The following is a 27376-nucleotide window of genomic DNA, read 5'->3' as shown; positions in this document are numbered from 1 at the left end:
ACATTCAACCTCTCTTGTCAACCATGGTTCCCTCACTCGACCATCTCTTCCCTGCCTGACAGGGACATACATATCAAAGACACGCAGTACCTGATCCTTGAACAAGTTCCACATTTCACTTGTGTCCTTCCCTGACAGCCTATGTTCCCAACTTCTGCACTTCAATTCTTGTCTGACAGCATTGTATTTACCCTTCCCCCAATTATAAACCTTGCCCTGTTGCTCGCACCTATCCCTCTCCATTACTAAAGTGAAAGTCACAGAATTGTGGTCACTACCTCCAAAATGCTCCCCCACTAACAAATCTATCACCTGCCCTGGTTCATTACCAAGTACTAAATCCAATATGGCCTCCCCTCTGGTCGGACAATCTACATACTGTGTTAGAAAAGCTTCCTGGACACACTGCACAAACACTACCCCATCCAAACTATTTGATCTAAAGAGTTTCCACTCAATGTTTGGGAAGTTGAAGTCGCCCATGACTACTACCCTGTGACTTCTGCACCTTTCCAGAATCTGTTTCCCAATCTGTTCCTCCACATCTCTGCTGCTATTGGGGGGCCTATAGAACACTCCCAACAAGGTGACTGCTCCTTTCCTATTTCTAACTTCAACCCATATTACCTCAGTAGGCAGATCCCCCTCGAACTGCCTTTCTGCAGCTGTTATACTATCTCTAATTAACAATGCCACCCCCCCACCTCTTTTACCACCCTCCCTAATCTTGTTGACACATCTATAACCAGGGACCTCCAACAACCATTTCTGGCCCTCTTCTATCCAAGTTTCCGTGATGGCCACCACATCGTAGTCCCAAGTACCGATCCATGCCTTAAGTTCACCCACCTTATTCCTGATGCTTCTTGCATTAAAGTATACACACTTCAACCCATCTCCTTGTCTGCAAGTACTCTCCTTTGTCATTGTTACCTTCCCCACTGCATCACTACGTGCTTTGGCGTCCTGACTATCGTCTACCTTAGTTGCTGGACTACAGATCCGGTTCCCATTCCCCTGCCAAATTAGTTTAAACCCTCCCGAAGAGTACTAGAAAACCTCCCCCCCAGGATATTGGTGCCCCTCTGGTTCAGATGCAACCCGTCCTAACAGATGTATATATATTGGAGGACAGACAGGAGCCAGGCACTTGGTAGCAGGATGGACAAGACAGCAGTCATCAGTAACGGAGACGGAATTGTTTGTATATAGTAATGCATGGTTATCACTAAGAATAAATACTTGCAGCAACTATATCTTCATGTTCTATGTATACCTTCATCATCAAGGAAGTAACAAAACACAGCATGGTACCGGGCATGCTGAAGAACTTGAGGTAACCGCAGCAAGACAAACCACATGGCACGGTAGAAGATGCCACACGAACGACCGCTCTGCCAACCTGATAAGCCAAGAGGGTGCAACCTCACGCAAAGCAAGACAGTGAAGTGCGAGATGGATGGGCTTAAGAGACCACACCGACTTCAGGTCTCAGAAAATTTGGACTCAAACTGGCAGCCATTAAAGCAACGGTTTGAGCTTTTGCTTGTTGCCCGTAGCCTACAGGCGCTGCCTGATGATAGGCGTGTTGCACTGCTGCTAATGACAGCTGGGTTCTAAGCGCTTCAGCTGTACAATTTGTTTGGCTTTGAAAAAGGTGAGCAGAGCTATGAGGAGGCGGTTCAACACTTTTGAGGTCCACTGCTCCCCCAAAAGCAATGAAACCTTTGAGAAATACGTGTTCGGGTCTCGTGCCAAGAAAGACAAGGAATCCTTTGACAGTTTTGCGATGGATCTGCGTTTAAAGGCCCAGTCATACAATTTTGGACAGTTGAAATCTTCAGTGATCTAAGATGAGATGTATATGGGATCTCGGAGGCTGCGAGAACAGCTGTTAAAAGAAGATGACCTCACATTGGATGCCGCTATCAGGATATGCCAGGCAAGTGAGCTCTTTGCGCAGCGGATCGGGCTTTCCGCAAACTCAGTGCTGACACCGATCTAAGAATGGATTCTGGCTCTACAAATGCAGAGATGCATTGTGGAAAAAAATGTGGTCTTGATGCTGGCAGCCATTTTGAGCGCTATGTATGCAGCAAGACACGCAACAAGGTCGCAAGGCCATTTTGAACAAATTATTAAAAGACATCAGACAGCACATGGTCTCCATGTGGAGGCCATTTTGAACATCACAAGGAACATGTCTCGCTGGGGGTGGCCGTTTTAGACACCAAATCCCATCCGCCATTTTGTGCCTGATCTGTGGCAACAGACACTCGCTGAAAAGATGTCCGACGTTGAACAAAAACTGTTACTGGTGTGACAGGCAGGGGCACTTTGATAGCTGCTGCACAGTTGATCGGGCAGCATAAAGGAACCCGAAGCAGGACAAACGAGTTGATCACCTCCCTGCTGTGATCATAGTTACAAGACATGATTCGAGTGTTTTCACCGGCCTCAGTGAGGCACAGGTGGGGACCATCGAGGTCAGATGGACGATCCCGGTAATGCTAAATGGAACAGTCATCAAGTGTAAGCTTGATATGGGAGCTAGGGCCAACCTGATTCCGCTCGGTGGTGCGGCGGCTTAAGACTCTTTCACATTCATCCGGCAGGCATCATTCTCAAGGACTATAATGGACGTCAGATTGCGACTGTGGAAGAATGTGAGCTGAATGTCACCATTAAGCAGATAACCAACAGGATATGGTTCTCCGTCATAGAGGCAGAATGAAAATCACTCTTTGTCGTACAGTCCTGTGAGCAGCTCGGGCTAGTTAAAATGGTATATGCTGCAGGTTTCATGGAGTCTTCCCAACACGCCTTGGTAGAGGCCATTTCCAAGGCACATTTGGAGGTATTTCAGGGGTATGCCACCCTACCGTTCACCTACAACATACAGCTGAAGGAAGACGCGTGACTAGCGACGCCCAGACGGGTTCCTTCCCCACTGAGGGAGAGACTCGAGACTGAGCTACAGCGGATGACAAACCTGGGTGTCATCAGGTGCATTTAAGAGCCCACGGACTGGGTGAACTCGATGGTCTGTGTAAAAAAAACGGAACGGGGGCCTGAGAATCTGCTTCAATAAAAACATAAAAGAGTGGGAATTGCATGTGAAATGGCTGGAGCGATGTGTTTCTGCAAGCTGGATGCATCTCAGGGCTTCTGGCAGCTCTGATGAGGCAAGTACAAGACTGCACTTTCAATATGCCCTTTGGCCGATACTGTTTTCAGCAGATGCATTTAGGAATTATTTCTGCTTTGGAAAATATTGGGCCATGGAACATATGGTGGAAGGGCTGCCGGATGTGCGAGTATATATGGATGACATCGTTATCTGGGGATCCACACAGGAAGAACATGATGCGTGGCTCTTGCAAGTGCTCCAAAGGGCCAAGAAAAATGGCCTCAAACTCAATCGGGCGAAATGCCAAGTTGGTGTGGATGCCATCACGATTTTGGACGACAGTATATCATCAAAGGGGGTGCAGCCGGACGATGCGAAAATCACAGCCATCATCAACATGCTGAGTCCCACAGATAAAAAGGGTGTCCTGCGAAATCTGGGCATGATCAACTTCATTGGAAAATTCATTCCAAACCTCACCTCAATAACTTCCCAGCTCAGGGAACCTATTAAAAAGGATCTGATCTTCCAGTGGTTGCAGAAACATGAGCAGGAATGGAGAGCGCTCTGTGTCTCCTGAGCAAGGGCGCCTGTGCTGGCCTTCTTCAACCTAGCTAGGGAGACAAAATTCTCCACGGATGCCTCTCAAGATGTGATCAGAGTGGTGCTGTTGCAACAGGGTGCGAATGGAGACTGGCTGCTAGTAGCATATGCCTCAAGGACCATGATGGATATGGAGCGCTGTTATGTAAAAATTGAAAAAGAATGCCTGGGACGTGTCACGGGATGGAAAAGTTCCACAATTATGTGTATGGGCTTCCCACATTCTTGGTTGAGACAGAGCACAGGTCGTTGGTCTCAATAGTCCACCAGAACCTTTGGCAGATGTCCCCACGGATACAACGGCTCATGAAGTTTCAGCGATATGATTTGATCTATACATTCGGAAAAGCATTTAAAGGAGGATGGGGTGATATGTGTACAGGCATTTCTATCTATAATTATATATAGTTAGTATCAGTGTACATTTGTGTATCTAACTGTGCCACTGTATATAAACAATGACCAACACATGTAAGGACAGCTACAACCTCCCACTAGCAGGGGGAACCAGACTGGACAGATGTATATGTTATAACCTGCCTGCTTACCATTGGCTGGGGACTAATGACAATCCCACAATCCTGTGGGAGTATGAGCTTCCCCAATGAGGGGGGCGGAGAAATCATTAGCAGACTCCCTGCATAAATAGAGCTGGCCAGTTTGGAACCAGCAGAGAGAGCGAAAGGGAAAAGGGGAAAAGGGGAAAAGGGGAAAAGGGGAAAAGGGGGAAAGGGGAAAGGGGAAAGGGGAGTTGCTGCTGTTGTATATATATGTTATTGTACATAAATGTTATTTCTTTGTATCCTGAAGACTCGTGCTGGATTCTTGGTGGCCCTCACAAAAGTATATGTATTGGAGGACAGACAGGAACCATGCACTTGGTAGCAGGGCGGACAAGACAGCAGTAATCAGTAACGGAGACAGAATCATTTGTATTTGGTAATGCATGGTTACCACTAAGAACAAATACTTGTAGCAACTGCATCTTCATGTTCTATGTATACCTTCATCATCAAGGAAGTAACTAAAATGACACTGGGAACACACCTAGACATAGTGAGAAGGTGTGCAAGGCCTCACAAGGTATTTGTAGGGGCACAGCATGTGCACGGATGAAGTTAGGCACTAGTAGTTGGAGACCGTTGTCACTTATCACATTTTGATTTGTCACTACATTAAATATTAGTGATACTCACCACTTTAATGCCTCAGAAGCGTTCAGTGGTATGGTGCATCTCCCCATCGGGATGCAGGTGTTCTCGTGGACCGCCATACCCACCAGGTGGTTTGGCCCTTTCAGAGCAAATGTTTTAATCGCAGTGATAGGATTCAGTGAGCCCTAGACCCTCCACCTCAATCCTCTCGAGAGCAAAGGGACAAAACATTATAGTGCAGAACCTCATTCAGACATGAGCCGGAGAGTCAGACAGAAGCAGCAGTTGAGGAGCATCACATATGCTCACCACCCTACTGAATTAATTGGGTAGCAGGTACTTGAGGACTCCCCAGCCTTAGGACCCTGATGATCGGTATCATGGCCACCTTCATCCCCTGTCACAAAGGGGTCACAACATCCTGGGTGTGGTTACGCTGTCAGACAGTAAGCTAGCCTTCCTTCTTGAAGAAGGAGGCGATGAGAAATCTCTAGCCCTCCTGCCCATGTGCATCCTCACCCCAGCCTGACCACCATTCCTGGGCTCCTCAGCAGGCTTTTCCTTGGCGTCATTAGCTACACCCTGAGGGGATATCCCTTGTTCCCCTAGCAGCCATCCCTGTAGCCCTTGGTGTCTTTGGAAGATTCCAGGGATGTGCGACTCCCTGAGAAATGGACACACGTGCCTGTAACTCATTTCACCACCATATGGCACCAAGCCCGCAGGAACATGGTGAAGGTGCCACACAGTCTCCCTCATGAAGCAAAGTCTTCGACAGCAGATGATTCCAGACAACTCCATGAAGGACACGTGAGTCCGGTAGACCCTTGGTTTTCTTCAACATCTTTGTGTCCCTTACACAGCAGGTGCAGCCTCCAGCCTCCAGATTCTGTCCTGCAGTCCCCTGGGCTTGTTCTGCAGAATCTTCCCTTGGAGCAGCCGCACATTGCTGCTGAAGTCTATGCTCAGTAAGATAGCCAGCTCCACTGGCTCCATCCCGATATCGCTTGGAACCCTGCGAGGGATGAGGGAGAGAGAGAGTCAGTTTGCTATCGCTGCTACTGACCATCATTATCTCCCCAGACCCATTTGCCTTCCTGATCTGAAAGGCTCAAAGGCAGCAATCACACACTCAAAGCTCAGGTGCCCCCCATCTCAGACCATGACTCACCCTAGCTTATTCCTTCGCCCATTTTGAGACGCCTGTTGTCTTCCATCTGGGCTTCCCCTCCATTAAGCTCACTACCACTGTGGTTAGCACTATTGCCTCACAGCGCCAGGGACCTGAGTTCGATTCTGACCTTGGACGACTGTCCGTGTGGAGTTTGTACATTTTCCCTGTGTTTGCATGGGTTTCCTCCGGGACAGTTATGTCTGCCTTGTGGGGACTGCTGGATCCTGACTGATGGGTGTTGGGTTCGCAGCAGGGAAGCTACCCCATTAACTCTTGATCCCATGCCACTAAGCTTTGAACACTGAGGATTCATCCCATTCCTTGAATTTTGAGGGTGCTGACATTGCAACGAGTGAACTCTTGATGGCCAATTAGTGTTTCAAGCACGCATCTCCGGAATGTTCGAGAGCAAAATTTTTTTTTGCTTCAGAGAGAGGCAGAGCTAATAGGCATCCTTCTTAATCAGGCTATAAAGAGATCTCATTGCCGTTGTGCCTCAACACTTAAGGTTCCTGGACAGCTACCAACCCCCCCCCCCCACCCCCAGTGGGCACTTTGTTGCTTTCTCTTTCGGCGTCTCAGCCACCCAGTCCATTAGGCCCAACTCCTTGATGCTCATCACACCCAACTCTGAACCGCATGTGCCCCTCAGTCGGCCACACCCCAGACAACCGTACCACGGGGAGCAGATTTAAACAGCACTGAAAACATTCACACAACACATACAGCAAGCTTTAACGGGCTTCCCGATGTCTAACAGGTGACAGTGATGGCAAGCGGTGCACTGGCCCTGGCGATGCCTCGTTTTCTTACGAGAAATAGGACATTGTGCCTGGACCCTGGTGGGGGAACCCTGACTTAGCTCTAGCGGTTCTTGTGTGCATCATCAAATGTTGTCAAATTGGCGGTTGGCTTCATTCTCTTGCATTTGGACTGAGTGGGATACTGGGCCCGTCGCTCGTAGGACCACGCTAGGGATCCATGTGGCTGCAGCGCCACAATTTCGCACATAGACAATGCCGCCCGGCTCGAAAGCGCGTAGTGGCGAACACCGATGCGAATCCGCCTTAGAGCAAACTTGCTGTTGGTGGATCCATGCGTTAAAGTCGATGAATACAAGGCTGAGGTGAGTCCTGAGCCGTTGTCCCATGAGCAATTCCGTCAGTGCCACCGGTGGTGGCATGCGGTGGCGTATGGTAGCTGACGAGACAGCAAGCCAACCATGTCTCCCAAGGTCCGGCGGTCATCTTCTTCTTGGCATGTTTAAAGTTCTGGACTGTCTGCTTGGCCAATCTGTTGGAGGCTGGGTGGTACAGGGCAGTCCATCATGCCAGATTCCATTTGCAGCCACGAATGATGCAGGGTCTTGGCTGGTGAATGCTGTCCCATTATCGATCACCAGGACTTTGGGTATCCTGTGTGTGCTAAAAATGTGTCGTAGCCTGTCTACGGTTGTCCGTGTCATAGTGATTTGTATCCGGCGACCTCAAGCCATTTGGACTGGGCATCTACCAGGGTAAGAAACGTAGCCCCCACGAATGGGTGGCGAAGTCCACATGGACGCGGGACCATTGTTTCCCCAGTCATTCCCATGATGCATCGGAACCGGCGGTGGGGCTTTCTGGTGCTCTTTGCAAGATCCGCAGTGTTGGGCCAGTCTCTCCATCTCTGAGTCCATCCCGGGCCCCCAAAATAGCTGCGAGCCAGTATCTTCATTTTGGCCACCCCTGGGTGCCCACTGTGGAAGTCCTTCAACGAAGAGGTGCGACCCTGCTCGGTGCCAACCACTCGGGTCCCCCACAAAAGAACGGCGTCTTCTACACTCAGCTCCAGTAGTTTTGTGGTGTAGGCCCTCAGATCATCTGGCAGTGCTCTAAGCTGGGCCCCATTTTGAACAATGGCAAGTGTGAGTCTGTCATGGTCCACTCCTTTATATGAGCCACCGTGACCAGCAAGGTGTCCATGAAGTGAAGGGTGGCGATTACCTCTGTGGCCGAAATGGGTGCTGGTTGTTTCATGGAGAGAGGCGGGCAGCTCAATGCATCGGCATTTTGTGCTTGGACGGTGCTCCAGGGTGTATTCATAGGTAGCTAGTAGCAAACCCCACTGTTGGAACCGGGCCGATGCGATCGCCGGGATCACCCTTTCCTTTTTAAATAATCCCAGCAGGGGTTTGTGGTCTATATAAATCGGGAAGGCACACTCATAAATGTACTAATGGAACTCCCGTATTACAAATACGACAGCCAAACCTTCCTTCTCAACTTGTGCGTAATTTCGCTTGTCATCGACAAGCTTGCGGGAAGCAAAGGCTATTGGCCGTTCTGCGCAGTTGGGCATCCGGTGCACCAGAACCTCCCCTACACCATAAGGCGAGGCATCACATGTGAGGAATACCGGCTTCGACGGGTCGAAGTGTGTCAGTAGTTCGTTTGACGATAGGCGCCGCTTTACCTCCTGGAAGGCCTTCTGGTACGAGGGGCCCCAGTCCCATCGCTGCCTTTTCTTTCAGAGCTGGTGGAGTGGGTTGAGCAATGTGGCCATTCTGGATATAAATTTTTCGCAGTAGTTGACCATCCCGAGAAAGGAGCGGAGCTCTGTCGGGCACGAGGGATGGGGACCGAACGGATTGCCCGCACCTTGACTTCCACTAGCTGCAGTCCCCAGCTGTCCACCTAATAACCCAAGTAAGTGACCTCAGGGGCATGAAAAACACATTTCTCCCTTCAGAGGCAGACACCGCTTGTTCAAACCTCTCGAGGATTTCGGCCAGATTCTCCATATGTTCTTTTTTGGAGGTGCTTGTAATTAGGACGTCATCGATGTATACGGCCACCCTTGGCAAACCCCGTGAAGTGGGCAGGGTGGATGATGCCCAAATGCTCTAACCAGTCCAGCTCGTGGTCGACCTTTGGTAAGTGCGTAAGGTACTGGACAGGTGCAAAAATACCGGGGCTGAGCATTCTCATCCACACTGATCATGGCCATTGCTCCCCTTATGGTACCGAAGCCCTTGGCAGAGACTCCTTGAACTTGACCAGCACTCCTTCAGGCCCGCGGGGATACATCCACGTGCCAATCCAACCACAGGTGGCGTAGCCAATTGCGGACCAGCAAGCTGGGTCCGTTGCCGTGGGCCACCACCAATGGCAAGCATGCTGATTGATCCCTATATGGCTAAGGGCTCCCTGTTGTAACTGGCCAACCTCGCTCCCATGTCCCAAAGCTCCAGCATCCATAGGCCAGTTCGGATTGCGCTGAACGGCCGATGGTTGATCACTGAATCCGCCTCCACAGTGTCGAGTTCCATCTCAATAGGGTGCCCATTTATCTGTACTGTGAACCGGATTGGTGTGGTCTTGGGCCCGTAACACATTGCAGCGGGAGTCGAGTGTCCTCTGCTTCTGGGTCATCCACAGCTTTTCAGAGGTGGGGGGGGGGGGGGGGGGGTGGAATGGCGACTAGTCTGCTGCCGGGAAAAGTGTCCCCACTTGATCTCCAAGAGCCTCATTTCTGGTCACGGTGTCCTGCTCGATTTTGACGGCTGCCATCCTGGACTGTTGGGTCGGGGGAAACTCCGCATTCACTTCAAGGTGAGTTGTGGCGATGGCCCCCTCCTCACAAAAACCCCGGTTGATCACTTCCAGTTGTGGCCAGCCTGAAGTCCTGTCGATGACTGAAAGTGAGGACCACTAGGCCTTGGAGTTCCTGAAAGCCGCTCTCAGCACTCTCCCTAGAGAGTGCGATGCCTACTATTCGCAGGAGAGTCTCCATCGGTAATTTGTGTTGTGTCTCTCAGTCCGGTAGCCAACAGACAAAGCGGTCCCGCAGGTATTCGGCCCCGCAGGTATTCGGCCAAGGCGGCTCCAAATTCGCAGGGGGTGGCGAGTGTCCACAGGCGCACCAAAACACCCCGTTGGATTCGGTCGGGGCCTGCAAGGCCGTGTGGAATCAGTACCTCCGGACCATGATTGGGGGCTGTGGGTTTAAGTGCCTTGTAGCTAAGTCGACCACCATTGCAGCGTCTGGTCTGTTAGCAAAATGACCCTCTACCTTTCATCACCAGTGATGTCGTTTGTCCAAAAAAACAGTTATATCCGCTCAACGTATTGGGCCCAGTCATCGGTCTGCCGTCAATTGGTTCCAGCATATCAATGATCTCGGGGCAGAGGCCTCTCCAAACCTAGATGAAGCTGGTCAGTGACGAATAGTCCGGTGGCTGCAGCAGTTCCACTTTATCCTTGTCACCAGTATGATAGCCAAAGGTCAGGACTTCATACTACACCAGGTAGGCAGGATAACAACTAGATTGATTTACTCTACTCACAATACTACAGTTACATTCTCCTCACCCCGCAGGGCCACCCTCCCTGACCTGCTCCCAGGTTGAGGTTTATATCCTGTGAGGTTCCTCCCAATTAGGGGGTGACTTCCCCCCCCCCCCCCCCCCGCCCCACTCCTTACCGGCCTCCTCAAACAGGCAGCTCAATGTGGCGACCATGGTCTTTTTACAGTAACTTCATTGAAGCCTACTTGTGACAATAAGTGATTATTATTATTATTATTATTAATCATCTGGGAAGTTCCTACTCCAAGATGTAGATGGGGAACTATATACAATATAGAGTTTTGCCCCTGAGGGGGTTGTAGGAGCAATGTTAAGGATAATGGAAAGTGCTGATAGTGGCATAAGGGTAAGATAGCAGAATGTATTATTAGGGGAACAGAGGTCAGTGCCCAATGGAAGCGAAACATCTTAGTGACAGATGGCCCTGTGACTGGAGGTGGGGGTGTGTATTTGGACAAAAAAAATTGGATTAATTAAAAGGTCAAGATGGGAGAGAGAATTTGCAGTCTAAAGTTGTAACGTGCCACCAAACGGTTTATTTTCAGTGACTCACTTTCCCACACATCCTTGTACATTTAATGCAAGGGCATGAGCTTTTGGTCATATAACTGATCCTTTGTATTATTATTTTGACTGCCTCTATAATTTAGGATGGTAAATTGAAACCGGTTGTCTCCGATGAGCAAAAGTACATTGAATGGTCTCTGCTGAAGTACATGGATGCCTTGTCTCTTCAACCTCAAAGCTGGCAATACAATTTCCATGTTGGTCGCTTGCTGCTATTCCAAAAAAACAACGCTGCTGCATTGAGACATTTGCAGACTGCACTAGCACAGAAACCAGCAGATCCTTCCATTAGGTGAGCTGCTAAAACTACATACTTTGCTCATGCCACCTAGGTGAGGATTCTTGGTTTTCTTTTTAATTACTACAATATGCTAACAAAGTACAGTTTTAAGTTATTATTGACTATATAGACTTCCACTGTGTTCTGCATGCTTACTTCAATTCAAAATAATTACTAATCAATAATTCCACTTAAAACTAGGGTCATAAATATAAGATAGTCACGCCAAAATCCAGTAAGCAATTCAGGAAAAATTTATTTATCCAAAGAGAAGTTAGAATATGCAACTCTTTACCATAGTAAATAGTTGGAGTAAATAGCACAGATGCTTTTAAGTAAAAGCAAATAAACCCATGAAATAGGAATAAAAGGAATTACTGAGAGTGTTAGATGAAGAGAGGCAAGGTGAGGATTGTGAGGATTATAAAACACCAGCATGGACCAGTTAAATCCAATGGCCTGTGTCTATGTACATTGAGTAATCTCTGCTGAAGTACATGGATGCCTTATCTCTTCAATCTCAAAGCTAACAATACATTGTTATTGAATAACATTTCATGTTAGCTACCTGCTGCTATTCTATGGGTAATTCTATATAATCATATAATTCTAAAATGGAAGGTGGGATGTTAGGCAACTTATTCCTAAATATTTCATAATTATCCATCAGAAAATGTACTTAAGTGAATTTGTCATCTGAATTTTTTGTCACTGCCTCAAGTTGGTTAGTTGATAAATTGCTTAACTCAATCCATGTCATATCTCTCTGAGGCACAATATACAGGTGCACTGATGTGCTGCAAGTTATTACACTTTAATGTAGTTACTGCCATGGAAGTACACATCACCAGTTGGGTTAAAAGACAACTAAAATGTTGTGCAAAATTTTATGGGGTTTATCTTTTGTTAATTATGAATGTGAGTCCACTATACAAAACTAACCATACTTTAATTTGGATTGGGCCACCTCACTTAGCTGGGATGGAAAATGGGCATGTCATATCAATATGTTAAAGATTTCTAATGTGATTAAGGCATAATTTTCCTTTCATCCACTACAAAATAAGATTCCACTGGAGCAGTGTAGAGAGTCTTGTGCACAACAATGGCAAGAGGATAAAACTTTAAAATTAACGAGGCTCAGCAATAGAAGAAGCTATTTTCCCATAAGGTTCCAGCAAAACAAATTGAGATTGGGGTAATCAACTTCAAAAAGAATCAGATAACAACGTTCGGTTAGGATGATATTATAGGCAATGGTGGCCTGGTCTGTCATGATCACATAGTACCATAGGATCTGACAGTCCCTCTCCTGTTGGGTGAGGGAAAGGAGAAAGGTAGCCGTGGTGTTCAACAAGCTGAAGGCACAAAGGTGGCTAGCATAGATGCATTGGGGATTGTGTAGTATATGAGGGGAAAAGGAATCGAGGCATATGTTGATGGGGTTAGTTGAACAAGGCTTGGAGGAGGCTCACGTAGAACATAAGAATTGGTATGGATAGTTGGGTCATACCGCAAATACTATGGAATACTTTGTAACATAATTTAATAATGCATGGATATCCTTAATTAATAACTTGAAATATGTGTACAGCGTATTTCTTGTGTTGTTAAATGGATAAAGCAAAAGTATGATTAATTGCTTGGTGGAAGCAGTCTTGATTTCTCATTCTATGTTTTCTTGTGCTCTTAAATTCGTTGATATTGGTTGTAAGGACAGAAATTAAGTGGGCAAATAGTTAACATGGTGTTAAGATCGTAATAAAAAGCAGCTGAGTAGGCCATTTGACCCATCAAACCTGCTCCACCTTTCGGTAGGATCATTTCCATCCCTCCCCAAAACCTTCTTCACTCCTGAGAGACTTTATTGAGCTCCCTCCTTTCCATTTCTTGGTATTCAAGTATCTACTGTGCACCCTTTCCCTGACCAGGGAGATATACAAAGCCTTGTGCCTGAAACTAGGACCCACAAATTTATTTTGCACTCTCCCACGTGTTTGGGGTCAACCATTAAACTTGAGTCACTGGACTCCATTGATGACAAGTGTTGACTTTAATGGAGAGCAACAAATACATTCCCCAGTTCGTAAGTACATACATTTTCCTCCACTCTAGAAAAATTAAATTGAATACCTGAAGAATATTAGACTTTTTTGGAAATAATTTCAGGAGCAAATTAACCTCCAAGTATTAACTAATATTTGAAGGTTATTGCAGCTTTAGATACATGCAATATGATCTTGCACCCTGATCTGTTAGTTAAACAAATTGTGTAAATTTATTTGTTCCTTATTTATTATCAGGTTTTATGCAGGCCTGCTCGTGTTGGATCAGGATGGTGGGCTGGGTCCCCAAACACGCTATGCAATTCAATACCTCCAACAAGGTTTAGAACAATTGCTAAGTAACCTTCAAACTCCAGATCAGAACCTGCTAGGGTGAGTTTTTACTGTCTGGTGTAATAAACTAGATAAGTGATTGGATATGTAACAAATTTATGAATTAGTTTTTAAATTTTCAAAACTGAAATTAAAAAGCCTTCTGTTAGGCACAAAGGTATTCAGGTTACTGAACAAAGGCAACTGGGTGGATTTAAAGTGCAGATCTGATATGAATTGATTGAATGGCAGAACTGCCTTGAGAGTATAAATGGTCTACTCTTGTTTCAGTGTCCAATATGGGAAATTCAACACTGGTTCTGGAGAAAACATTCAAGACATAGAATCAGTGTGAAGTTCCCTCTACTCCACCAAGTAGTCTGTGCTAATGTTTGTGTTTCCCAGAGAACTTCCTTCTACTCTATTTCATCTCAATCTATCAAATTCTTACATATCTGTGATTCTGTTACATGCTTCATGATTCTTCATTCATGAAAGTTTCATGCAACCAAAACAAAGAAACAAAGCATATATTGGTGCCTTCCATGGACTCACGATCCTAAAGCATTTTACAGCGCTTTGAACTGTTGTAACATAAGAAATGTAATAGCCAATTTATGTATGGGCCTGACAGTCTGGTGATAACCAGATAATTTTTTATTTGGTTGAAGGAAAAATATTAGCCAGTATATTGGGAAAAGATCCCCAGCTCTTCTTTAAATAGTAGCTTTGGATGTTTTGAATCCACTTAAGAGAGCAGATGGACCTTGAAGTTTAATGTCTCATCCAAAGGATGGCACCTCCAACAATGCAGCACTCCCTCCACACAGGCACTGGAAGCGTCAATGTAGATTTTTGTGCTCGAGTGTTACAACCCCCTGGGCTACTGCGTGGTCAATTCCAGCCCTACATGGCCAGGAGTCGCAACACAATTGAAATTAACAAATAATTCTTAGAAAAATATCTAAAGTCTTTGGCCCTTGGCTGCCCAATAATTACAGCCACCAGGTTTGTAGATTTAAACACAATTATTTTTTATTTATAACAACTATAATGAAATATGCAGCAAATAGACTGGTTAAAAATGATCTAATTCTTGATTCCCCCCACCCCCCCCAACCCCTATACACACACACACACAAGAAAACAAACACAGAGGGGAGACGAGGGGGTAAAATAATAAGTAAAAGGGTAAAGCGTCTTTGTTTCAGGTGGTTGCTTTTAAGCACACTTTCCTTCAATGCTTTCAGTTAGAGATTTCTGTTTCCAGTCTGTAATGCTTTTCACTGTAGATTCATTCAGGTCTCTGCAGTTTCAGAAATACAGCCGCTCATAGCATTTCTGGAGGGAGAGAGCAGGGACTCACAGCTCCATCCTCAGTGTCCAGGGTCCAACTCTGCTTTCCTGGAGTCTCAGGAAATCATACCACTCGAGTAGGACTCAATCACCACATATTACCGGGCAGAATACGACCTTTTGACCAATTCTTTGGCCACCAACCAACCAATCAAACTAAGTCCACCCCATCTCTCGGGTGCCACAAAGTCCGAGTTCTGTTGCTCAAAATCTAGCCGCATAAAATATGTTGCTTTTTGAATTCCTCGTTCTCTCTGCTGCTTAACTTAAAGATACATGTTCATTAAGCACCCATGGATTAAAATAATTAACAGCAAAAACTAAAGAAAGGGGAAATAAGGGAATCCCAGGAAGGACCCTCATACAAGTCTCAAGTTGGGACAGATAATCGAAGTCTAGAAATTGGCATTTATCCGCAATTTAGGAAATGGTACATCAGAGCCACAGAGGAAAATAAGGCAAAGAAAGAATAAGAGAATAGAATAACAGTTAACATAATAGGGAGCCCAAACATCTTCTACTGGCATGTCAAAATTAAATGGGTAATAAGTGTTGTGGTGGCACCTATTAGGGACAAAGTAGGTGACATATGCTAAGAGGTGCAGGACAAGACTAGAATACTTAATGAGTACTTTGTATATCAGTGTTTGCTGAGGCAGAGGATCCTGACAAAATATCGGCAGGAGCAGAAATGATAGAAGCAACGGATGGAATGAAAATTAACAGGAAAGGCTGGCTGTGTTTAGTCAAAATGGGTAGGTCATCTGGTCCAGGTGATTTGCATCCCAGGTTGCTAGGGAAGTGGGGACAGAGATAGTGAATTTATAAAAGGCATGAATTTGTAAAGGGCAGATCCTCTTTGACTAATCTAGTTAAATGTTTTGATGAAGTAACAGAGAAGGTTAATGAGGGGAATGCTGGAGGGATAAGGTGGATGGTGTCTTTATGGATTTTGAAGAAGTGTTTGACAAAGCACCACATAAAAGATTGGTGAACAAAATTAAGGTTCATGGAATAGGAAGGTCAGTGCCACCTTGGACAAAAAAATGGCTTATGGACAGAAAATAAGAAGTCATGGAAAATATAACTGGAGGGTGGTTAGCAGTGATGTTCCCCAAGGGTCAGTGCTGGGATCATTGAATATAAAAGCAGGGAAGTTAAGCTTTCTAAAGGTCTGCTTAGGCTACATTTTGAATGTTTCATCCAGTTTTGGAAGGATGCAGGGGTCTTTGAGAGGGTGCAGAAGAGATTTACCAGAATGGTTCCAAGGATAAAGGAGAAACTTGGGTCGTTTTCCTTGGAGCAAAGGAGATTGAAATTTGATAGAGGTTTACAAAATTATGATAGATTTAGATAAGGAAAAGAAAATATGTTCTCATTAGCTGATGGTACAAGGACCAGGAAGCACGGATTTAAGGCTTTAGGAAATAAATATAGGTAGGAATGTGAGGGGAAACCTTTTACACACTGGTAATGATCTGGATGTTGCTGCTTTTCAGGGTGGTGGAAGCAGCGATGATCAATGATTTCAAAGAGAAATTGAATGATCAGTTTAGATAAATAAATATGCACGGGTTGTAATAATGGGTGGATGGGGATATGTGGAAATGGGGCTAACTGGATTGCTGGGCAGAGAGCTTGGCCCAATGGGCTAAATTACATTATTTTCTGCCATATGACTCTGGACGTGTTTTGTGGAACCTCAAACTCGACTGGGAGGCATGCTGGCTGATAAATTGTGTGGCAGGATATGGGATGGTGGCCCATTGCCTTGCTACCACCATGTGGAAGGTGACGACAGTCATCCTACGCACAGGCCAATTGTGGTCCTTAACTGGCCAATTGAGGGCTTCTTACGACGATTCACCATCCATGGTATCATACCAGCAGTGGGTGGCCAATCCACTACATGTATGCCCTGGCAAAGTCCATGTGTGCTCAGATTGGAGGAGGACTTCTGATTGAGCATTCTGTGACCCACGGAGAGCCTGCTGGTGGAAACGACCGCCCTTGGCAACATTCCCCACCTTCCCACATTGACCTCACCAACCCCTTCACCAGAGGCTTGCCTGCCTGCCTGCCCCAACTTACCTTGGTTCAAGAGTGGAGTCCATGATGCTGCTTTGGGCCGGGTGTAGTTCCAGCAGTGATTACCGCTCCTACCAGCAGCTCTTTGAAACGGAACCATGTTCCCGAAAGAATTGGGCACTCGAGCTCCAAGAGGCCCCGGAAGCTGGATCCCCCCCACCACTGTCCTGTAAAATCCAAGCCTATGACTACAATGTTGCCCTGCTAAACCATTGTCACATGACACAATATTTTTCAATCCTGGAGGCATGATCTCATTTTGCTTTTTTATTAATTTTATGGATGAGGGCGTCGCTGGTTAGGCCAGCATTTATTGCCCATCCCTAATTGTCCTTCAGAAGGTGGTGGTGAGCTGCTTTCTTGAACTGCTGTCCCTGAGATATAAGTACACCCATAGTGCTGGTAGGGAGGGAATTCCACGATTTTGACCCAGCGACAGTGAAGGAATGCCGATATGTTTAATAGTCAGGGTGGTGAGTGATTGGAGCGGAACCTCCACGTGGTGGGGTTCCCAGGTATCTGCTGCTCTTGTTCTTCTAGATGGTAATGGTCGTGGATTTGGAAGGTGCTGCCTTAGGAATTTTGATGAGTTCCTGCAGTGCATCTTGTAGATGGCACATACCGCTGCCACTGTTCGTCGTTGATGGACGGACTGAATGTTTGTGAAAGGGGTAGCAACAAGTGGGCTGCTTTGTCCTTGATGGTGTAAAGCTTCTTGAGTTTTGTTGCCGTTGCAAGCATCCAGACAAGTAGAGAGTATTCCAATATACCCCTGACTTGTGCCATGTAGATGGTGGACGAGCTTTGGGGATCAGGAGGTGAGTTACTTGCCACAGGACACCTAACCTTTGACCTATTCTGAAGCCACAGTATTTATTTGGCTAGTCCAGTTCAGTTTCTGGTTGATGGTAATTCCCTGGATGTTGATAGTGGGGGATTCAGCGATGGTAAGACCATTGAATGTCAATGGACAATGGTTAGATCTTCTGTTGGCGATGGTCATTGTCTGGCACTTGTGTGGCGCGAATGTAACTTGCCACTTGTCAGCCCAAGCCTGGATGTTGTATCTGAAGAGTCATGAATGGTGTTGAACATTGTGCAGTCATCTGCGAATATCCCCACTTCTGACCTAATGATGGAAGGAAGGTCGTTGTTTAATAGTCCACCACCATTCACGAGTGGATGTGGCAAGATTGCAGAGCTTAAATATGATCCATTGGTTGTGGAATCACTTTGCTATCTCTATTACTTGCTGCTTATGCTGGACATAACGCATGTAACCCTGTGTTGTAGCTTCACCAGGTTTATATCTTATTTTTAGGTATGTTTGGTGTTGTTCCTGGTATGCCCTCCTGCACTCTATATTGAACCAGGGTTCACCTCCTGAGTTGGGGGTAATGGTGGAGTGGGGGACATGCTGGGCCATGAGGTTCAGATTGTGGTTGAGTACAATTCTACTGCCGCTGATGGCCCACAGAGCCTCGTGGATACCCATTCTGAGTTGCTAGATCTGTTTGAAGTCTATCCAATTTAGCAGAATGGTAGTATACATTTATTTAACCACCATCTGTACTATTAGTTTCTTTTAGAGGGTTAGCAAATTAACTGTAGATGTCAGTTTTTGAATATTTTGTAAGTAAATTTTTAGTAAGTAAATTTTTATCCATTTTTCCCATCTAGTGATGAAATCTCATTTCTTCAGCCTTTAAATACATTTTCTCTTCTGAACATTCAGTTGCTCAAAGGGATATTCAGGCTAGGAACATTTCTCTTCAACCCACCAGCAGGACTGCCTGAAAAAACAATGGCACCAGAACAGGTTCTTCACTTGTAAGTGTTATGTTTTATTTGCCTTAATAAACTTCATTTACTGCTTGTATTGAATTAAAATGATGAATTGCATTCATGTAGCTTCTTTAATTAAATAAAATATCCATAGGTGCTTCACAGAAGCACTCAGATTTAAAATGAAACCCTAGATGAATATAATGAAAATCCAAACAAGCCTAGGTAAATGAGAGGAAAGTTATATGAATAACTACATATGATAATTCAGCTAAATTTGTGGAAGATGGTCAATCTGATTGCAATATTCACAGAAAACGATGATCTTGGGTAGCTGCGCTTTCATCACCAGGAAAGAATACATGATGCATTTATGAGGAAACTAGATGAATACATGAGGAAGAAAGGTTATGCTGATGAGGTTACATGAAGAGAGATGGGGAGGCTCTTGAGAATTATAAACACCAGCACGGACTAATTGAGCTGAATGACCAGCTTCTGTGCTGTATATTCTAGTAATTCTGTGTAAAGAATCTATAAAAAAAGCAGTTATATTGTGATTTTGTTTCACTCCCGTGGTTAATTTTAATACTTTGCACTGGAGGTATATAATTTTTTTATAACACTTAGACCAGGGATTCTCAAACTGGGGTCCGTGGAACCCAGGGGGTCTTTGGCAAGAAAGGCACATTTGAAAAATGCTGCAGAGCTGCTTGAGAAGCCAGCTTCTGATTGGACGGGTGTGAATTGCCGAGTGATGGGAAGAGAGGGCCTCGGAACGGAACTCGGAGAATACCGGAGCAAGGGGAGTGGGGTAGAAGGGGCCTTAGATCGGAGGTTTAGTCGGAGCAGGGGGTGGTGGTGTGTGTCTGTGTTTGAGAGGGAGACCTCTGTGTATGTGTGAGAGGGGGACACATATGTGTGAAACACGTGTGTGTGTGAGGGGGAGACGTGTGTGTGAGGGGGAGACGTGTGTGTGTGTGTGTGTGTGCGAGGGAAAGACGTTTGTGTGTGAGGGGGAGACGTGTGTGAGGGGAAGACGTATGTGTGTGTGAGGGGGAAACGTGTGTGTGAGAGGGAGACATGTGTGTGTGTGTGTAAGGGAGAGACATTTATGTGCGCGAGGGGGAGACTTTTGTGTGTGTGAGGGGTGATGCACTATCAATTCCCACAAAGACGAGAGTAGTGGAATAATCGAGGCTTTATTGAGCAAGATGTGGTGCCTCCTGTAGCTGGAACCAGAATGGCTGCAGCACCGGCGAGCACACACATTTATGCGCCGCCTACTGGGGTGGGTGCTGACTTTGTCACTTGCGACTCCGGGTGCACGTTGTCCTCGTCTTCGTCACTCCTGAGTGGAACCAGTGGGAGGACTGATCCTGCTTTGGGGGGGGGGGGGGGGGGGGGGGGTGTGGCTACAGTGAGATTCGCTGGAGGGAGGGTGAGTGGCGCAGGGGTGAATGAGGCAACCGGGGGGGAAGAGATGTCAGGTCGGGGGTCGTGGGTGGGGATCCAGCGAGTGCCAGGTCCCGGAGGGAGATTGTGTCCTGGCGCCCGGGGTGTGCCACGTAGGCGCACTGCGGGTTCGCGTGTAGGAGGTGGACTTTTTCAATCAAGGGGCCCAACTTATAGGTCCACACATGCTTCCGAAGGAGGACGGGTCCAGGAACTGTCAGCCATGTTGGGAGCAAGACCCCGGAGGTGGACTTCCTGGGGAAGGCAAACACATGTTCGTGAGGGGTCTCGTTAGTCGCGGTGCAGAGGAGCGATTGGATGGAGTGGAGCGCATCGGGGAGGACCTCCTGCCAGCAGGAGACCCGGATATTTTTAGACCGCAGGGCCAGCAGGACGACCTTCCAGACCATCCCATTCTCCCTCTCTATCTGCCCATTTCCCCAGGGGTTGTAGCTGGTCGTCCTGCTCGAGACGATACCCTTGCTGAGCAGGAACTGACTCAACGCATCGCCCCAATCACTGTGTATATAGGTGGAGAAACCGAACAGAGTGAAGATGCTGTGGAGTGCTTTAATTACCGTGGCACAAGTCATATCGGGGCATGGGATGGCGTTAGGGAACTGGGAGTACTCATCAATCACGTTCAGAAAGTACGTGGTGTGGTCAGTGGAGGGGAGGGGCCCTTTGAAGTCCATGCTGAGGCGCTCAAAGGGGCGGGAGGCCTTCACCAGGTGCACTTGATCTGCTCGGTAGTAGTGCGGCTTGCACTCTGCGCAGACCTGGCATTCTCTGGTGACGGTCCTGACCTCCCCAATGGAGTAGGGCAGGTTACGGGCCTTGATGAAATGGAAGAACCGGGTGACCCCCGGGTGGCAGAGGTCATAGTGGAGAGCCCGGAGTCGGTCCACTTGTGCGCTGGCACATGTACCGCGGGATAGGGCATCTGGGGCTCATTGAGCTTCCCCGGGCAATACAAAATCTCATAACTATAGGTGGAGAGCTCAATCCTCCACCTCAAGATCTTGTCATTTTTGATCTTGCCTCGCTGTGTATTATTAAACATAAAGGCAATCGACCGTTGGTCAGTGAGGAGAGTGAATCACTTGCCGGCCAGGTAATGCCTCCAATGTCGCACAGCTTCCACAATGGCTTGGGCCTCCTTTTCGACAGGAGTGCCGAATTTCGGAGGCATGGAGGGTGCGGGAATAGAAGGCCACGGGCCTGCCCACCTGGTTGAGGGTGGCGGCCAGAGCTACGTCCAATGCATCGCTCTCTACCTGAAAGGGGAGGGACTCGCGACTGCGTGCATCGTGGCCTTGCCGATGTCTGCCTTGATGCGGTTGAAGGCCTGGAGGGCCTCAGCCATCAGGGGAAAAACTGTGAACTGAATGAGTGGGCAGGCCTTGTCCGCATAGTTAGGGACCCACTGGGCATAGTAGGAGAAAAACCCCAGGCATTGTTTCAGGGCCTTGGGGCAGTGGGAGTTCCATGAGGGGTTGCATGCAGTCGGGGTCGGGCCCTAGGACTCAATTTTTCACGACATCACCAAGGATGGCAAAGCGGTTGGTGCGGAATACGCATTTCTCCTTTGTACGTGAGGTTAAGGAGTTTGGAGGCCTGGAAGAATTTTTGGAGGTTTGCGTCGTCGTGGTCCTGTTGATCGTGGCCGCAAATGGTGACGTTATCTAGGTACGGGCAGGTGGCCCGCAGTCTGTACCGGTCAACCATTCGGTCCATGTCTCGCTGGAAGACCGAGACCCCCATTAGTGACGCCGAAGGGAACCCTAAGGAAGTGATAGAGGCAACCATCTGCTTCGAACGCAGTGTATTGGTGATCCTCCAGGCGGATGGGGTGCTGGTGGTAGGCGGACTTCAGGTCCACTGTGGAAAAGACTCAATACTGCGCAATCTGATTGACCATGTCAGATATGCGTGGGAGGGGGTACACATCGAGCTGCATGTACCGATTGATGACCATTCTGTGCTTCTCCCCAGTCTTCACTACTACCACTTGAGCTCTCCAGGGGCTGTTGCTGGCCTCAATGACCCCTTCCCGCAGAAGCCGTTGGACCTCCAACCTGATGAAGGTCCTGTCCTGCACACTGTACCATCTGCTCCTAGTGGCGATGGGTTTGCAATCCGGGGTGAGGTTCGCAAACAGGGAGGGTGGGTCGACCTTAAAGGTCGTGAGGCCGCAGACGGTGGGGGGGGGGGGGGGGGGGGGGGGGGGGGGGCGCCGAATTTTAAGGTTAGGCTTTGGAGATGACACACTGAAAGTCCAGGCCGAGTAACAGGGCAGCGCAGAGGTGGGGGAGGATGTAGAGCCGGAAGTTTCCGAACTCGATGCCTTGGACGGTGAGGGTCACGATGCAGTACCTCCTGATTTCCACGGATTGGCAATCGGAGGCCAGGGAGATTTTCTGGTGACGGGGTGTACCGGGAGGGAGCAGCGCCTCACGGTAGTGGGGTGGATGAAGCTCTCTGTGCTCCCGGAGTCAAAAAGGCAGGTAGTCTCGTGCCCCTCGATCTTCACCATCGTCGTTGCAGTCGCGAGGTTGTGGGGCCGGGACAGGTCCAGGGTGACAGAGGCGAGCTGTGGCGGATGCTCGGAGGTCCCGGGCTGGTCAGCGGTGGTGGAGGCAGCGGCTGGCGATGAATGGCCAGACGAACAGGGGGCCTGAGGCGCCGTCCAAAATGGCGCCGAAGATGGCGGCACCCAAGGGGCGCACATGACGGGCGGCATCAAAGATGGAGGCGCCCACTAGCCGCACATGGCTTGCGGAGGGGAAAATGGCGGTGCCCCTGGGTCGCACATGGGTGGTGTAGGGCCGCCAGGCCTGGAAACAGCGGCGACCGACCGGGCCTGGCAAACAGAAACAAAGTGTCCCTTCTTCACACACCTGTTGCAGGTCGCGCTCCGCGCCGGGCACCCTGCCTGGGGTGTTTGTTTTGCCCGCAAATATAGCACTTGGGCCCCTCAGAGTTGGCTGGCTGCCGCGCGGCGCAGGCTTGCGGTGAGCTCGAGTCGGCAGCTGGTGGGGCACACGTTGTCCACGAGGGTGCCGAGCGTTCGGGGCGTACGATTGAACGTTATGGGAGGCCATTTCTAACGAATTAGCGAGCTGCCTAGTTCCCGCAAGATCAAGGATACCCCTTTCCAGTAGCCACTGGCGGACGCATGCAGACTTCATGCCCGTAACGTAAGCATCTCGAATTAAAAGTTCAGTGTGCTGGACTGCCGGAACTGCCTGGCAGTCGCAGTTCCTACCTAGGATATGCAGGGCACGCCAGAAATCGTCCAGAGACTCCCCGGGGTGTTGCTGTCTTGTGGCCAGGAGGTGCCTGGCGTATACTTGATTGACTGGTCGAACGTAATGTCCCTTCAGGCACTCCATCGCTTCGGAGTAAGTGGGCGCATCCCGGATGAGAGGAAAAATGTCAGGGCTCACCCGTGAATAGAGGACTTGGAGCTTCTACGAATCCGAGGGTTCCTCAGTGGATGTTCGGAGGTAGCTTTTGAAGCAGGCTAGCCAGTGCTCAAAGGCAGACGTAGCGTTGGTGTGGTAGTCACCACTGTTGTAGTGGGTATACCGCATACGAGGGTATTACAGTAAGGCCCCTGTACTACAGGTACGGGGGTAGATCCCTGCCTGCTGGCTCTGCCCAGGAGGCGGAGTATGAATGTGTGGGCTCTCCGAGCTGCAGCCATTTCAGCAGCAGCTGCGGGAGGCTCCACATCTATGCGTAATAAAGCCTCGATTACTCTCTACTCTCATTTCATCGTAATTGATAGTGTATCAATTTATTACGTAGAGATTTTACAACGATGGATCTCTGCATCAAGCCTGATTGCCTGCAGCTGCACCCTCAAGCAGACAACGCCAAGTCGGCCTTCGCACATTGGCTAGCTTGCTTTGAAGCATACATTGGATCTGCGACTGACCCACCCTCAGAGGCACAGAAGCTCCAGATCCTTTACATGCGGCTGAGCTCCGATATCATTCCCATCATCCGGGACGCACCAACCTACACTGAGGCCATGGCGCTACTGAAGGAGAACTACACTCAGCACAGGAACAAAATCTACGCCAGGCACCACCTGTCCACTCGGCATCAACTCCCCGGTGAGTCTGTGGAAGATTTCTGGCGTGCCCTGCACGTCCTGTTGAGAGACTGCGATTGCCATGCCGTTTCGCCTGCTGATCATTCTGACCTGCTACTTAGAGACGCGTTCATTATGGGCATACGGTCAGCCTACATCCGCCAGCGCCTCTTAGAAGAGGCTACCCTCAACCTCGCGGTGACCAAGAAACTAGCGCTCTCGCTCACAGTCTCCTCACGCAATATACAGGCGTATGCCCCCAACCGCACGGTCCAACCCTCCTGGGCATTGTGGACCCCGCGAGCGAACACCCCACTGTGGACCCTATCAGCGACCTACCCCAGCCAATCCCAAGCCTGCGTCGCACGGCAGCCAACCAAGCCCGGACATTTCATTGCTGTGTGCCAGGCCCGCTCGGTCACCGCCATTGTCCCGGCATGCCCCATGTGCAACCAGCGGGCGCCGCCATCTTCCTCGCCTCGGACCCCTTGCAGCCCGTGGGTGCCGCCACCTTGCTCGCCATCTTGCTCACCTCACAACACGTCCGGTCCCTGGCGCCGTCATCTTGCTTGCCTCAGGACATGTGCGGCCCGTGGGTGCCGCCATCTTCCCGCCTCAGGACCTCTGCTCATCAGGCACCTCATCGGGCCGATCATCGCCTGCAACTGCCGCCGACCAGCCATATCTGGCCTCCATCACGATCGACCAGTCCTGACCGCACGACCTCACGACCGCATCGACGACAGTGAAGGTCGAAGGGCACAAGATATCCTGCCTTCTGGACTCTGGGAGCAGTGAGAGCTTCATCCACCCCGATACGGGAAGTCGCTGCTCCCTCACGGTACACCCCATCAACCAGAGAATCTCCCTGGCCTCGGGATCCCACGCCATGGCGATCCGGGGATATTGCACCGCCACCCTCACCGTCCAGGGCGTAGAGTTCAGCGGCTGCCGGCTCTACATCCTCCCCAACCTCTGCGCTGCCTTGCTACTTGGCCTGGACTTCCAGTGTAACCTCCAGAGCCTAACCCTGAAATTTGGCAGGCCCCTACCACCCCTTACTGTATGTGGCCTCACGACCCTTAAGGTCGACCTACCTTCCCTGTTTGCGAACCTCACCCCGGATTGCAAACCAGTCGCCACCAGGAGCAGATGGTACAGTGCCCAGGGCAGGAGTTTCATCAGGTCTGATGTCCAGCGGCTGCTGCGGGAAGGTATTATCGAGGCCAGCAACAGCCCTTGGAAAGCCCAAGTGGTAGTGGTGAAAACTGGTGAGAAAAACAGGATGGTCGTTGACTGCAGTCAGACCATGAATCGGTACACGCAGCTCGACACTTACCCCCTCCCACGCTTATCTGATATGGACAATCAGATTGCACAGTACCGGGTCTTCTCAACAGTGGACCTGAAATCTGCCTACCACCAGCTCCCCATTCGCAAGGTGGACCGGCAGTACACCGTGTTTGAGGCGGACGGCCGCCTTTACCACTTCCTTAGGGTTCCCTTTGGCGTCACTAAAGGGGCCCCGGTCTTCCAACGCGAGATGGACCGAATGGTTGACCGGTACGGACTGCGGGCCACTTTCCCGTACCTGGATAATGTCACCATCTGCAGCCACGACCAGCAGGACCACGACGCTAACCTTTCCAAATTCCTCCACACCGCCAAACTCCTCAACCTAACCTACAACAAGGAGACGTGCGTGTTCAGCACGGACCAATTAGCCATCCTTGGCTATGTGGTTCAGAACAGAGTGCTAGGGCCCAAACCCGATCGTATGCGCCCCCTCATGGAACACCCCCTCCCCCACTACCCCAAGGCCCTCAAACGATGCCCGGGGTTCTTCTCGTACTACGCCCAGTGGGTCCCGAACTATGCGGACAAGGCCTACCCACTCATCCACTCCACAGTTTTTCCCCTGATGGCCGAGGCTCACCAGGCCTTCAACCGTATCAAGGCCGACATCGCCAAGGCCACGATGCACGCGGTCGACGAGACGCTCCCCTTCAAGTCGAGAGCGATGCATCAGACGTCGCCCTGACTGCCACCCTCAACCAGGCATGCAGGCCTGTGGTATTCTTTTCCCGCACCACCCATGCCTCCGAAATTTGGCACTCCTCTGTCGAAAAGGAGGCCCAAGCTATCGTTGAAGCTGTGTGGCATTGGAGGCATTACCAGGCCGGCAGGATATTCACTCTGGTCACTGACCAACGGTCGGTTGCCTTCATGTTTAACAACACACAGCGGGGTAATATCAAAAGTGATAAGATCTTGAGGTGGAGGATTGAGCTCTCCACCTACAATTACGAGATTCTGGAACGCCCCGGGAAGCTCAACGAGCCCCCCAGATGCCCTATCCTGAGGTACATGTACCAGCGCACAAGTGGACCGACTCCGCACCCTGCACGACGATCTTTGTCACCCAGGGGTCACCCGCTTTTATCACTTCATAAAGGTCCGCAAACTGCCCTACTCCATCGAGGAAGTCAGGGCTATCACCAGAGACTGCCACATCTGCGCGGAGTGTAAACCGCACTTCTACCGGCAGACCGTGCGCGCCTGGTGAAGGCCTCCCTCCCCCTTTGAACGCCTCAGCGTGGACTTCAATGGGCCCCTCCCCTCCACCGACCGCAACACGTACTTTCTTAATGTGGTCGACGAATATTCAAGATTCCCCTTCGCCATCCCATGCCCCGATATGACGTCTAACACCGTCATCAAAGCCCTCAACACCATCTTCGCTCTGTTCAGTTTCCCCGCCTGCGTCCACAGCGACCGGGGATCCTCATTTATGAGCGATGAACTGCGCTAGTACCTGCTCAACAGGGGCATTGCCTCGAGCAGGACGACCAGCTACAACCCAGGGGCAACGGGCAGGTGGGGCAGGAGAATGGGACGGTCTGGAAGGCCGTCCAGCTGGCTCTACAGTCCATAAATCTCCCAGCCTCCCGCTGGG

General features: G+C 49.2%; 1 protein-coding gene across 6 annotated transcripts in view; it reads left to right on the top strand.

Annotated features, from left to right (window-relative positions):
* The window catches only part of LOC119971545, a 189266-nt gene that overhangs the window by 112889 nt on the left and 49001 nt on the right, over positions 1-27376 (top strand). For all 6 annotated transcript variants that reach the window (XM_038807223.1, XM_038807241.1, XM_038807231.1 and 3 more), the window contains 3 exons: positions 11060-11268; positions 13560-13694; positions 18759-18908. In XM_038807223.1, the coding sequence (XP_038663151.1) occupies positions 11060-11268; positions 13560-13694; positions 18759-18908 (494 nt within the window). The remainder of the gene's footprint in view (positions 1-11059; positions 11269-13559; positions 13695-18758; positions 18909-27376) is intronic.

The sequence above is a fragment of the Scyliorhinus canicula genome, chromosome 1 (genome assembly GCF_902713615.1).
Source record: "Scyliorhinus canicula chromosome 1, sScyCan1.1, whole genome shotgun sequence".
Lineage (NCBI taxonomy): Eukaryota > Metazoa > Chordata > Chondrichthyes > Carcharhiniformes > Scyliorhinidae > Scyliorhinus > Scyliorhinus canicula.
The sequence above is the reverse complement of the archived record's forward strand: the minus strand, read 5'-3'. Positions and strand labels throughout refer to the sequence as shown.